The sequence below is a fragment of the Oncorhynchus clarkii genome, chromosome 14 (assembly GCF_045791955.1).
Source record: "Oncorhynchus clarkii lewisi isolate Uvic-CL-2024 chromosome 14, UVic_Ocla_1.0, whole genome shotgun sequence".
In the NCBI taxonomy this organism is placed as follows: Eukaryota; Metazoa; Chordata; class Actinopteri; order Salmoniformes; family Salmonidae; genus Oncorhynchus; species Oncorhynchus clarkii.
Genome location: NC_092160.1, coordinates 17,636,428 through 17,650,782, shown reverse-complemented (window position 1 = coordinate 17,650,782; position 14,355 = coordinate 17,636,428). Strand labels below are relative to the sequence as shown.

The 14,355-nt window shown below is 39.9% G+C and overlaps 1 protein-coding gene across 1 annotated transcript in view; it reads right to left on the bottom strand.

Annotated features, from left to right (window-relative positions):
- Positions 1–14,355, bottom strand: part of LOC139366363 (relaxin receptor 1-like) — a 104,197-nt gene that overhangs the window by 16,875 nt on the left and 72,967 nt on the right. Inside the window, exons 4-14 of the mRNA XM_071103754.1 lie at positions 6,225–6,330; positions 4,382–4,453; positions 3,200–3,271; positions 2,921–2,992; positions 2,646–2,717; positions 2,374–2,442; positions 2,214–2,285; positions 1,867–1,938; positions 1,212–1,283; positions 991–1,062; positions 275–346 (exon numbers count right to left, since the gene is read on the bottom strand). Coding sequence (XP_070959855.1) covers positions 275–346; positions 991–1,062; positions 1,212–1,283; positions 1,867–1,938; positions 2,214–2,285; positions 2,374–2,442; positions 2,646–2,717; positions 2,921–2,992; positions 3,200–3,271; positions 4,382–4,453; positions 6,225–6,330 — 823 coding nt within the window. The remainder of the gene's footprint in view (positions 1–274; positions 347–990; positions 1,063–1,211; positions 1,284–1,866; positions 1,939–2,213; positions 2,286–2,373; positions 2,443–2,645; positions 2,718–2,920; positions 2,993–3,199; positions 3,272–4,381; positions 4,454–6,224; positions 6,331–14,355) is intronic.

Genomic DNA, 14,355 nt, shown 5'->3' with positions numbered 1-14,355 from the left:
CATATTATTTCATAGTTTTGATGTCTTCACTATTATTCTACAATGTAGAAAATAGTAAAAATGAAGAAAAACCCTTGAATGAGTAGGTGTCCAAACGTTTGATTTGTTTTGTATACATTTTGTATTTTATTCCAGAAATAATGCTTTTTAAACAACTTACCACAACATTCATCACTAATCAGTCATAAAAAAGTGTCCAAATTTTAATTTGGGATTGATCTTCAAATACACATCCCAAATCTTTACGATGAAACAAAATGAACGAATTACTCACATATGGGTCAAGTGTTTGAGTGGTTCAAACATCCTTCGCTGTATGTTCCCTATCTCAATTCCCTCTATGCTCCTAAAAAACACAAACAAATGTTGTTCCCCTTAGGAGCTTACATAGAAAAACAAACAAAACCAAATATTTGAATTTCAGAGGCCCTCTTTGCAACGCTCTTTCCACAAAATGGTTGGTCTTTCACAAAGTGCTTTTGATGATAAGCTTTGATATATTACCTACAATGCTATTTGTTTTCTTTCTTGATACGTGTGAATGAGGGAATTCCTGATGTGTGGGCCAGTAAGTGCACTCTGTTCCAATACGATAATACATTGAACACATAATACACAAATTACATGTTAAGTGCCACATAATTCTCTTGTATGATAGGGTGCAAATTGAAAAAGTGCATCATCAGGGGATGTGATTATATAGTGTATGTAATTGAAATGAGTAAAATAGATGGATGGATTTTTAGTTAGTCTGAAAGAGCCACAAAAAGGGATGTAGAGGGGAGATGTACTAACTGTACACACATGTTCTTGTGGTTGGAAAAACGTTGTTTAAAAAAAAATATTATGTAGATTTCATTTAAATGGCCTCTTGCATATTTACAAGAACTATATATTTTTTTCTACACCTGATATTACTACTAATGGATCCCCTCTCAAGTGTGACATTCATTCACAAAGTGAGCATTGAAAAACATACAGGCTACTTACAATGATTTCAATTTATGCAAGTTATCAAAGTGGTCAATTTGCAGATCCGCGATAGGGTTATACGAGATGTTTCTGTAAGAGCATCAATCATTAGACATAATATCCAACAATAACTATAGCACCATAGCTGTATGTGTATGTCTTTCAACGTTAGTGCAAGAAAAACGTTTAAAATATTAAAATAACGTTTGTGCATAGATTCGAGTGTGGATCTGACTCACAGCTGTAGTAAATCTCCCAGATGAACAAAGAGATTGGGAGGGATTGCCAGGAGTCTGTTGCTGGACAGATCTCTGTGGAGACAAAGCTATTTATTGGAAACAACATATGAAACTTATATAAGGTTTACATGGCTTACATGACCACCTAATCACACATGCATGCTGTGTTCCCATTCATGTTAATGATCAATTCCTGGAATCCATTAGTCTACTTGATAAGCATTGTGTTAAGCTAGATGCACCACATATTTGTGTTCACCATGACTAACATGGTTATGTGTATGCGTATATTGGAGACACTCCAAGACTCCCCACTGTTCTGCAAATCCGGATACCAGTGGAAAAGCAGGTTAGGATAAATACTAGGATTAAACAGAACGCATAAAATATAAATCATAATGAACATCTTCTTGGCTTGGGAACATGTTGTTTTCCTATTCGGGCACATTTTGGGTTGCAATAAATTTCAGCCCTGTACTGCACAGTATATTTATAGTACAGTCTGAACTAATAATATGGTAGTATCTAAATTCTTCAAAAAGTCAGTGGAATAGATGAAGATGTGCAGTACCACTGCGTGTGATAAAGACATTTATAAATAAAGGAAGATGTCATGCAATTTCATGTCTGAGGCAAACAAAACATAATAACTTACAATTCCCCAAGTTTTTGCAGAAATGAAAAAGCCTGTTCATGTATGTGACTGATTCTGTTACTCTGTAGGACGCTAGAAAGAGTTGAAGAAAGACGGTCAAAACAAGAATTATAAAACAGTGAAAGCAATTTTCTTACTTTATTCCCCTCATCTTCTCTGTTGGTTCTAAAAGCAATTAAACAAGAGTGTTGCTTTTGGGTCTAATATTTAGAACCCCTTGTGGAAACAAATTGCTGTTGATATTTGGGATTGTAATGGGTTATCGCCTACTGAGAAAGCCAAGGACACATACGGGGAAAAAACAGAATCCATTCTGAAGATTGAAATGTATTAAGTCACACTCTTACAGCACAGTCATCATGTTGCATGACCAGAATGTTACGTTTCCAACACTTTCGATTTGATTCCCCTCCATGTCCCTGGAGACACACAAGCGCACAAAAACATATTTAAAATGAATATCATGCCGATAACAAAGCTCTTTGATTTGCTGACTTCCAAACTTACAGCCAGTTAAGTCTTGGCATTTCCAGGCAGATGTCATCCAGCATTGTCAGAGCGTTGTTCAACAAAACCCTGTGAACCAATACAACAAAACAAGAGCGGTCTGATTTTTGTGCCGATCAAAGAAAACAACACTCCGCCAATATACGTAAGCATATCAAATAGGCCCTTAAAAATACTGGGGCACTTCAATTAAGTGCATATTAAATAACTTCTTAGAGGGTAAAAGCAAAACAAGACCAACTCAAGAAGGTAGAGGTAGAAATGAAACTCACAGGAGTACCAAGGAGCGCAAGCCTGAAAAGGTTGTGGGGGATATCTGATGGATACTGTTGTTTTCAAGGATCCTACAACCAGAGGGTACAGTTTATTTTCAGCTCTTTTATTAAGTGAAGTATTTGGCTGAGCATTGGTTCAGATGAAACTGCAGCGATACAAGCTTGTTTGCTGAAGGCTGTCTAAAAATGTGATGTCTTTGTTCCATTTATGTTAGCAGTATGTCTATATTGGCACACAGGATATACAGAATGTGCCAGTAAGGAAAACCTACAACCACTCCAGTTTGTGTAGATCTTGGAACACCCCAGGCATCAGGATGGATATCTTGTTGTAGCTTAAATATCTGAGGCAGAGAATACTGATTTTAAATACGCACAGTTCTCTGAAACAATTCATAGGAATTATTTACCCTTTATTTCAAACATAAGCAACTTTGATGAGAGAAACATAAATCAACAACATTCATTATGAAGGACTTAGTTGTTTGATCAAGAACAAAGTTCAACATAACACTGTCAATTGCACGGATGGATGAATATAATGAACTCACAGTCTTGTTAGATTGTACAGTCCTCTGAATGCTTTAGGGCTCACAGCTCGGATTCTGTTATGTTGTAGATATCTGAAGTCGTATGTTAGAAGTATGTTACAAACATTCATAGAATTTGTGTGTTGAGGAGAACAACTGCCACAATGGCTAACACGTTACAAGAAGTTACAACATGTTACAACAAGTTACAACAAGTTACAGCATGTTACAACAAGTTACAACATGTTACAACAAGTTACAGCATGTTACAACAAGTTACAACATGTTACAACAAGTTACAACAAGTACAGAAGCCTCACATTTCTAACATGAACTGCACTTCAGACGAAGTTTAGATCACAGGTTGATCAACCCACCCAAAATTGTGTTTTCTGTCAGGTGTCGTATTTAGCCTTTCCAATTTAGCTTGCAATACTGCTAAATAGAACAGACAGGCAATGTTTACAGTGCTGAGGAATCTTTTTGGCAAGCTGTCAAGCGAGATGAGGATTTTGGCATGGTTGTGAAAGCAGCTGACAGAAGATTTCCTCCATTGAAGTGCTTTTCAATAGAACTTACAGTTGAACCATAGCATCAACTGTCCTGCTATTTTATACATAAAAACTAAATAAAAATGGCTCGATGTAGATTAGAAAAACAAAATAAGAATACCAATTGGTACATACTTTCATAATATTTGGTTTGATAGCATTTTTTTTATAAGAAAAAGAAAATTGCAAGCAACGCTTGAATGAAAGATTACCCAAACAATACTACAAAGCTGACTTTATTCGATAGATAGTTCTTGGCAGTCTATGAGGCATGTGTTCAGTCTCCTCCTCGCTCTACTACTTCCATGATGCCAATATGTTTCAGGCACCACAAGATAGACTGAATGATGTGGTGAACAATCGTGAAAGTCCACTTTCCTCACAACCATCATCCAAAGGTGAGTCTTGATAAAAACATCCTTTGTAAGCTTGTTTTGGCCCTCAAAAGCATCAAAAGGGGACAAACAATGCTTAGAATTATGTCTATGTCTGTCACAGTGGACTTGACAGGTTGGTCTATCAGTGTGTGTTTTTGAAGTGCTAACACAATTATTTCTGAACGACTGAATGCTTCACTAGCAGTCTACAACTCAACCAAGTGACTTCTCTTGCCTGAATACATTTAAAAAAAATAAATGTAATGACAACTTACAATTTCTGAAGACTCTGGTACTTATAGAATATGTCACCATTCAATATCCGGAGTCGGTTCTTTTGCAGTGACCTGTGAGATGTGAATAGTTCATAAGGTCGACTAGGTAAAATAAAAAATGTCATAAACATAACATTGTGCCACCAAACAATACTGTGTCAAATAAAAAGGCCAAAACCTTTGATCCATTTTTATTACTATGTTCTGGGTCCAGTGTCTGTTTAAGGTTTCTATGTGATCACACGTTGTTCCAAATGCAAACAATCTTCCAATTATGTTTCAAATGGGACTGGTGATAAAACACATCATTATTCCAAACAGAAGAGGAACATCTTTCTTTATGGAGTGACAGAGATAATGCATAATGTTGACATTTGTAGTTGAATCGTTATCTAAGCTCATTCCACCTCGATTAGCACTATGGCCACGTTTACCCGAGTTTACGGAGATACACTTTGAATTAGTGAAGAAAGCATTTTAATTGAAAATGAACAATGTGAAGGATGCTGCAGTAGTCTACAGCACCTTGATGAAAGCTGAGCCAATTGGAGAAGGAATAGGCGGCGATGATAAGCAATTGACATAATTGAATTATTCTGCATGCAAATTGGGCCTTCGAGGTTTACACATCAAGCAAACAAACAACACATTGTTTTGTTGATGAATAGTCAAGTGGAACTGGATGTCCCCAATATGGAAGGATGAGAAACATGGGGCCCAAATGGGCCATTATCTAAACAATGTTGGGCCAATATGATAGGGAGACATACTATTGTGAGACTGAGAAAGGGCGAGCTCCTTGTGATAATGTATAGTTATTGTTGTCATTCTTTTGCATAATGCATGAATTGAAATTATGATGTATATTATACATCATCTTGTTATAAATACATTTTGTAATAATCATATCCTTACCTTCAGTTTGTCTCACATTCCAGTAGGTTTTAGTAGGCTTCAGTAAAGAGATTCCAGTAGGCTTTAGTAGGCTTCAACAAAGAGATTCCAGTAGGCTTTAGTAGGCTTCAGTAAAGAGATTCCAATAGGCTTCAGTAGGTTTCAGTAAAGATATTCCAGTAGGCTTTACTATGCTTCAGTAGGCTTAAATAAAGAGATTCCAGTAGGTTTTGGTAGGCTTCAGTATGCTTTAGTAGGCTTCAGTAAAGATATTCCAATAGGCTTTATTAGGCTTCAGTAAAGAGATTCCAGTGGCCTTCATTCAGCTTCAGTAAAGAGATTACAGTGGTCTTCATTCAGCTTCAGTAAAGAGATTCCAGTAGGCTTTATTAGGCTTCAGTAAAGAGATTCCAGTAGGCTTCAGTAGGCTTCAGTAAAGATATTCGAGTAGGCTTCAGTGGGCTTTAGTAGTCTTCAGGAAAGAGATTCCAGTAGGCTTTAGTCGGCTTCAGTAAAGATATTCGAGTAGGCTTCAGTGGGCTTTAGACGGCTTCAGTAAAGTTATTCCAGTAGGCTTTAGTAGGCTTCAGTAGAGATATTCCAGTAGCCTTCAGTAAGCTTCAGCAGGCTTCAGTAAAGAGATTCAAGTCTCATTTTCCTCTGTCAAAAAGACTGTTCCAGTACAGCAGAGAACAGCCCTAGGACTTAAACCAACCTCCACAAACAAACTTCCATCAAGACACTCATTAGCTAACTGAGCGAGACACTTTGTTTAAATCCTTTTTCTCTTCCAATTCACCGGAGATACAGAAGAAAGTATGCACACTTCTAGTCAGATGCAAATGTCTCAACGAAGAAGGCTATCAGGTGTGTGTGTGTGTGTGTGAGTGTCATTATGTGCATATTATTTATGAACTCCTCAAAGGTGTGTGTGTGTGTGTCAACTCACATCATGGTGACGTTAATGGACACTGCTGGGACATGGTGAAACTGGGCGCCGTCACAGTCCAGCTCCAGGTCTCTGCACTGGCACGGCTCTGGAACAGCCCCCAGCACTGGAGGAGGAAGAGAGAAGACAGAGGAAGAATATGTTATTGTCTAACGCCAGAGGAGGTTGGTGGCACCTTAATTGGGGAGGACTGGCTCGTGGTAATGGCTGGATCCGAATTTGTGGAATTGTATCAAATACATCCAACACATGGTTTCCATGTGTTTGATGACATTCCATTCGCTCAGTTCCAGTCATTATTATGAGTTGTCCTCCCCTCAGCAGCCTCCTGTGTCTGATGCACATCCACGAGTCATACTGGACCAAAAAAAGATAGCAATGAAAATAAATTACAACAAGGAATTAGGACAACATTGTTGTTATAGAACTAGCGTTAAAGGGAAAATCCACTCACAAACTATCTTTCGGTATTTTCTTAATTAGTCCACCCACTGTTGATACAGTCTCAAAATGCAGAAGCAAGACATTAGACTTTCAAGTTTTTGACTGCTGACATACAAAACATTTTGGGATTGTATCAACAGTGAACTAATAAAAAAAATAAGATCCGAGAGACATAGGAGAGCATCAGGGATCAGTCTTAATCACTGCCTATGTACGTTAGAGACACGTAACTTGTGCTTGCTTTGCAGTTTTGCTTCCTTCCCTGTCTGGGTACACTGTTCTTACAAAGGCTGACCCCCTGCCAGACAACGTATTTGCCCATTACTCCACCGAAAAGGTACCAATTTGATAGCACTAGCGGAGACATTTCAAGATGTGGAATGAGGTTACGGCACAATCTCAACACCGTTACAAACGGCCACAGAGACACAATGCGAAGCTGCAATCGATTGAATTGGGGCCTCATGTCAGAGGCTGACTCGGAGGTTCCAGGAATAGAGAGGATGACTGTGATTATGTGAGTAGTTTAGGTATTATTTGCCAAAGACAAGAAGTCCAGGTTCCAGGCAGGACATTTTTAAATGGATAAGGGACCATGTTTGATATAGGATACAGTAAAGTGGATATCATCAGAAAAGAATCCTATATATTTGAGGGGAATTATAATCAGGCATAAAGGAATGGGAATATTAAAATATCAAGGGTATTCAAATCATGTCTTCAAGTTCTGTAGTGTTGATTTCCTTTTTCATTACTTGTTGTTTTTTTGATCAGTGTCATAGAGTACACTTATAATGTGTCATGACTAACTTATGGGAAGAATGAAAATCAGCAGTCTAATATTGATGTACTGTTGAGGGCACATTTGAATCATGTTCTGATGTTCAAAGAAAGAAACATCTGTAGGAAGAATGACATCTAATGCAATGCATATCTAATGACTAAAATGAAGAGGAGGTTTGCATTTGACCTGAAGTGTGAAATCTCATATTCCTCACTCATTTCAAAAGTATTTTTGAAAGACGGGAAATTTGCAATTTTAAAATGTTCTTATCAGTGACCTCTGTCACTAACAATAAAGTTACTAATGGTTTGAAAACCTGTAACTCTGTAACAAAGACATTTCAGAGAACATTGGATATAATCAAAGGATTATATGCACAGTCTTGGAAGAAAACAAACCTGTTTATTCAATCAGGAAACGCTTATTGCTTGTTATCTGATAGCATGTCAGTCGTGGTTAAAATTAAATTGCATTATTCCGAAACTAAATAAGGACATTTTAGGAATGTTCTAGCGAGGAGATGTCTGACTAATCCTCATCTGTTTAAAGCACTGTCTTAATGCCTCTGGGAGGCAGCACAAATGGACCATTCGAAACCGCTAGACTTCCATCTGGCCTGTATTATTCAGTTCCAGAACCACAAACTTAAATAAATAAAGACATCTGAATGTTAGAATTGGATATTAGGGACATCAGGCGAATTGGAGTGAAGCAGTTGCTATATCAAAACCTTGCTTCAGTCGGTACGTTTTGTTTACATGCAAAGTTAGTATAGTTCAGTAAGTTCGTCAACATGTAAAGTTATTATAGTTGTTCTACCTTTGACCTTACAGTACACAACAGGGTTTCAAACAACTCACTCACACATGTGGGAGGAGCACAGGGTCAGTTGAAGGGTCAGTTGCAGTGCCGCGGCTCTGGAGATACTAAGAGCACGTGCCTTGGATCTGAAACCCTGGCCATCTAATTGTCCGTTCAATCCCCTCATGTTTTACTTCCCTGCCATCTCCTTGACAGTTCAACCCCCTCATGCTATACTGCCCTGTCATCTACATGCCAGTTCAACCCCCTCATGTTTTACTGCCCTGCCATCTACATGCCAGTTCAACCCCCTCATGTTTTACTGCCCTGCCATCCAGATGCTATTTCAACCCCCTCATGTTTTACTGCCCTGCCATCTAGATGCTAGTTCAGCCCCCTCATGTTTTACTGCCCTGCCATCTAGATGCCAGTTCAACCCCCTCATGTTTTACTGCCCTGCCATCTAGATGCTAGTTCAACCCCCTCATGTTTTACTGCCCTGCCATCCAGATGCTAGTTCAACCCCCTCATGTTTTACTGCCCTGCCATCTAGATGCCAGTTCAACCCCCTCATGTTTTACTGCCCTGCCATCCAGATGCTAGTTCAACACCCTCATGCTTTACTGCCCTGCCATCTACATGCCAGTTCAACCCCCTCATGTTTTACTGCCCTGCCATCTACATGCCAGTTCAACCCCCTCATGTTTTACTGCCCTGCCATCTACATGCCAGTTCAACCCCCTCATGTTTTACTGCCCTGCCATCCAGATGCCAGTTCAACCCCCTCATGTTTTACTGCCCTGCCATCTACATGCCAGTTCAACCCCCTCATGTTTTACTGCCCTGCCATCCAGATGCCAGTTCAACCCCCTCATGTTTTACTGCCCTGCCATCCAGATGCCAGTTCAACGCCCTCATGCTTTACTGCCCTGCCATCTACATGCCAGTTCAACCCCCTCATGTTTTACTGCCCTGCCATCCAGATGCCAGTTCAACCCCCTCATGTTTTACTGCCCTGCCATCTAGATGCCAGTTCAACCCCCTCATGTTTTACTGCCCTGCCATCCAGATGCTAGTTCAACACCCTCGTGTTTTACTGCCCTGCCATCTACATGCCAGTTCAACCCCCTCATGTTTTACTGCCCTGCCATCCAGATGCTAGTTCAACCCCCTCATGTTTTACTGCCCTGCCATCTACATGTCAGTTCAACCCCCTCATGTTTTACTGCCCTGCCATCTAGATGCCAGTTCAACCCCCTCATGTTTTACTGCCCTGCCATCCAGATGCCAGTTCAACCCCCTCATGTTTTACTGCCCTGCCATCTACATGCCAGTTCAACCCCCTCATGTTTTACTGCCCTGCCATCCACATGCCAGTTCAACCCCCTCATGTTTTAATAAATACTTTTATCATGTCTGTGTAATTAAAACTTGTATCATGGCTGTGTAATAAATACTTTTACCATGACTGTGTAATGAATACTTTATATACTCATGGTTTATGTAAATGACTAAAGGAGATTTACAGTATTCTCTTGGATGAATTTCTGATGTACAGTACCAGTCAAAAGTTTGGACACACCTACTCATTCAAGGATTTTTCTTTATTTTGTACTTTTTTCTACATTGTAGAATAATAGTGAAGACATCAAAACTATAAAATAACACATGGAATCATGTAGTATCCAAAAAAGTGTTAAACAAATCAAAATATATTTTATATTTGAGATTCTTCAAAGTAGCCACCGTTTACCTTGATGACAGCTTTGCACACTTTGTAACTACCAATTGGATAATGGGGAGAAAAATAAGTAAAAAGTACCCCCCCCCCAAAGCAAAAATTACTGTGCAGTGTTACCATTCCCCAAATTACCAAGTTTTCCACAAATTGTGTGTAGTTTGTTAACCTGCATGATTAAAATCTGTGTTCATATGTGTTAGAAATTGAGAGTTCCTGCAAAAACTAAGTCTCCACCCTCCAAAAGGAAAATCTCAGCTAAAGCACCCCCCCCCCCCCCCCCCTTTTGATCTGTGTGGGCAGATGCAAAGTACTCGAGGTGAATCCGTTTAAGCACCGCCTTCGCCCAATCCTGATACGTTCAAATAACCAGTGACAAAAACCCACAAACCAGAACTAATGCATCTCATTATCTCATGCATCCCATTCAGTGCCGGCAGATTCTTCGGTCTACACACATAATCTGCCCACGGGAGATTAGGCATTGATAAACCATGTTTTGAATTCTGTCGCTGTACATTTCAAAAGTGCTGAACAAATAGTAATATTGACTATGTCCATCTTAGCTTGCTAATTAATGTCTTCATCGAAATTACGGATTGCATCTTATGCGCTCATCATTCCCTTATGCCATAGTTTGTACATGTCAATTGTTATAGGCCTATTGCTTACATCGGCCTATCTCATTAGTATCTTATTCATAATTTTAGGCAATGTTGGAAGGATTTCATTGTTTTGCTTACTTTGTGTATTATACAGTGCCTTGCGAAAGTATTCGGCCCCCTTGAACTTTGCGACCTTTTGCCACATTTCAGGCTTCAAACATAAAGATATAAAACTGTATTTTTTTGTGAAGAATCAACAACAAGTGGGACACAATCATGAAGTGGAACGACATTTATTGGATATTTCAAACTTTTTTAACATATCAAAAACTGAAAAATTGGGCGTGAAAAATTATTCAGCCCCCTAAGTTAATACTTTGTAGCGCCACCTTTTGCTGCGATTACAGCTGTAAGTCGCTTGGGGTATGTCTCTATCAGTTTTGCACATCGAGAGACTGAAATGTTTTCCCATCCCTCCTTGCAAAACAGCTCGAGCTCAGTGAGGTTGGATGGAGAGCATTTGTGAACAGCAGTTTTCAGTTCTTTCCACAGATTCTCGATTGGATTCAGGTCTGGACTTTGACTTGGCCATTCTAACACCTGGATATGTTTATTTTTGAACCATTCCATTGTAGATTTTGCTTTATGTTTTGGATCATTGTCTTGTTGGAAGACAAATCTCCGTCCCAGTCTCAGGTCTTTTGCAGACTCCATCAGGTTTTCTTCCAGAATGGTCCTGTATTTGGCTCCATCCATCTTCCCATCAATTTTAACCATCTTCCCTGTCCCTGCTGAAGAAAAGCAGGCCCAAACCATGATGCTGCCACCACCATGTTTGACAGTGGGGATGGTGTGTTCAGGGTGTTGCTTTTACGCCAAACATAACGTTTTGCATTGTTGCCAAAAAGTTCAATTTTGGTTTCATCTGACCAGAGCACCTTCTTCCACATGTTTGGTGTGTCTCCCAGGTGGCTTGTGGCAAACTTTAAACAACACTTTTTATGGATATCTTTAAGAAATGGCTTTCTTCTTGCCACTCTTCCATAAAGGCCAGATTTGTGCAATATACGACTGATTGTTGTCCTATGGACAGAGTCTCCCACCTCAGCTGTAGATCTCTGCAGTTCATCCAGAGTGATCATGGGCCTCTTGGCTGCATCTCTGATCAGTCTTCTCCTTGTATGAGCTGAAAGTTTAGAGGGACGGCCAGGTCTTGGTAGATTTGCAGTGGTCTGATACTCCTTCCATTTCAATATTATCGCTTGCACAGTGCTCCTTGGGATGTTTAAAGGTTGGGAAATATGTTTGTATCCAAATCCGGCTTTAAACTTCTTCACAACAGTATCTCGGACCTGCCTGGTGTGTTCCTTGTTCTTCATGATGCTCTCTGCGCTTTTAACGGACCTCTGAGACTATCACAGTACAGGTGCATTTATACGGAGACTTGATTACACACAGGTGGATTGTATTTATCATCATTAGTCATTTAGGTCAACATTGGATCATTCAGAGATCCTCACTGAACTTCTGGAGAGAGTTTGCTGCACTGAAAGTAAAGGGGCTGAATCATTTTGCACGCCCAATTTTTCAGTTTTTGATTTGTTAAAAAAGTTTGAAATATCCAATAAATGTCGTTCCACTTCATGATTGTGTCCCACTTGTTGTTGATTCTTCACAAAAAAATACAGTTTTATATCTTTATGTTTGAAGCCTGAAATGTGGCAAAAGGTCGCAAAGTTCAAGGGGGCCGAATACTTTCGCAAGGCACTGTAATTAGCGCATGTGCTTTTCTTGACGAGGAGGAGATACTATATAATGTTGTTTGGTCTGTAACCATGTTTGCCAGTGACAATCTCTTCCCATTCAAATATTTGTTTTCAACAAAAAGTTCAGTAATAGACACATGTAATTCCAGTTGATATTGTGATGTTTGTTATGTTTGCGCAATGCGCTGTCTGTGCGTCAGTGTATTGTATATAAAAGTGGATTCTCATGATTGTATTTTCCTTCCTTTTTAGACCGCTTAATAAAATAATTTAAATGGTAGGCTAGCCAAGTCTCTCTCTCTCTCTCTCTATCTGTGTGGTGTATTTATGTGGTGACTTAAAGAAGAGTAAAGTTGAGGCCTCAACATCTTGCTGAATTTATCTGAACTAACATCTCTTTAAATTGATTTATTTTGTAAAAAAATATACTTTTTCTCCCCAGTTTTGTGATATCCAATTGGTAGTTACAGTCTTGTCCCATCACTGCAACTCCCGTACGGACTCAGGAGAGGCGAACATTGAGAGCCATGCGTCCTCCGAAACACGACCCTGCCAAGCCGCACTGCTTCTTGACACACTGCTCGCTTAACCTGGAAGCCAGCCGCACCAATGTGTCGGAGGAAACACCGTACAACTGGCTACCGAAGTCAGAGGGCATGCACCCGGCCCGCCACAGGGAGTCGCTAGAGCGCAATGGAACAAGGACATCCAGGCCAGCCAAACCCTCCCCTAACCAGGAAGAGGGTGGGCCAAATGTGTGATGCCTCATGTCTGTCCTGTCGCGGCTGGCTGGGACACAGCCTGGGATCGAACCTGGGTCTGTAGTGACTTAGAACGCTGCACCACTCGGGAGGAATCTATTTGAATTTCTGTCGGGGTCCATTTTTAAAGTGCTGAACGAATAGGCCTACCTCGTTGCAGCTCTTTTGCTTGCATTTGCTTAAACTTAGAGCTAATTATTAATGATATAAGAATAAACATCATGAATTCAATTAACATAAATGTAATAATGTTTGTGTATGGTTCAAAAGTCAAAACTCATTTTGGCGTTTGTTATTATTGAAGGAGAATGCGGCTCTTATCGACTTACACAAATCCACAAGGATTTGTTTAAGTTCACTCCATGGTGCTGAAGGAAAGCTCTGCTGTTGGGACAGCTTTATGTAGGTCCTAACAGTGTGTGGGCACCGTTTGTTCCCTATTACAGGGGTCATTGGATGGGGCCACACTGTCTCCTGACCTCTCCTGTCTCAGCCTCCAGTATTTATGCTGCAGTTGTTTATGTTTTTTTTATTTTTACCTTTATTTAACCAGGTAGGCAAGTTGAGAACAAGTTCTCATTTACAATTGCGACCTGGCCAAGATAAAGCAAAGCAGTTTGACAGATACAACAACACAGAGTTACACATGGAGTAAAACAAACATACAGTCAATAATAAAGTATAAACAAGTCTATATACAATGTGAGCAAATGAGGTGAGAAGGGAGGTAAAGGCAAAAAAGGCCTTGGTGGCAAGGTAAATACAATATAGCAAGTAAAACACTGGAATGGTAGTTTTGCAATGGAAGAATGTGCAAAGTAGAAATAAAAATAATGGGGTGCAAAGGAGCAAAATAAATAAATAAATTAAATACAGTTGGGAAAGAGGTAGTTGATAGGGCTAAATTATAGGTGGGCTATGTACAGGTGCAGTAATCTGTGAGCTGCTCTGACAGTTGGTGCTTAAAGCTAGTGAGGGAGATAAGTGTTTCCAGTTTCAGAGATTTTTGTAGTTCGTTCCAGTCATTGGCAGCAGAGAACTGGAAAGAGAGGCGGCCAAAGAAAGAATTGGTTTTGGGGGTGACTAGAGAGATATACCTGCTGGAGCGTGTGCTACAGGTGGGAGATGCTATGGTGACCAGCGAGCTGAGATAAGGGGGGACTTTACCTAGCAGGGTCTTGTAGATGACATGGAGCCAGTGGGTTTGGCGACGAGTATGAAGCGAGGGCCAG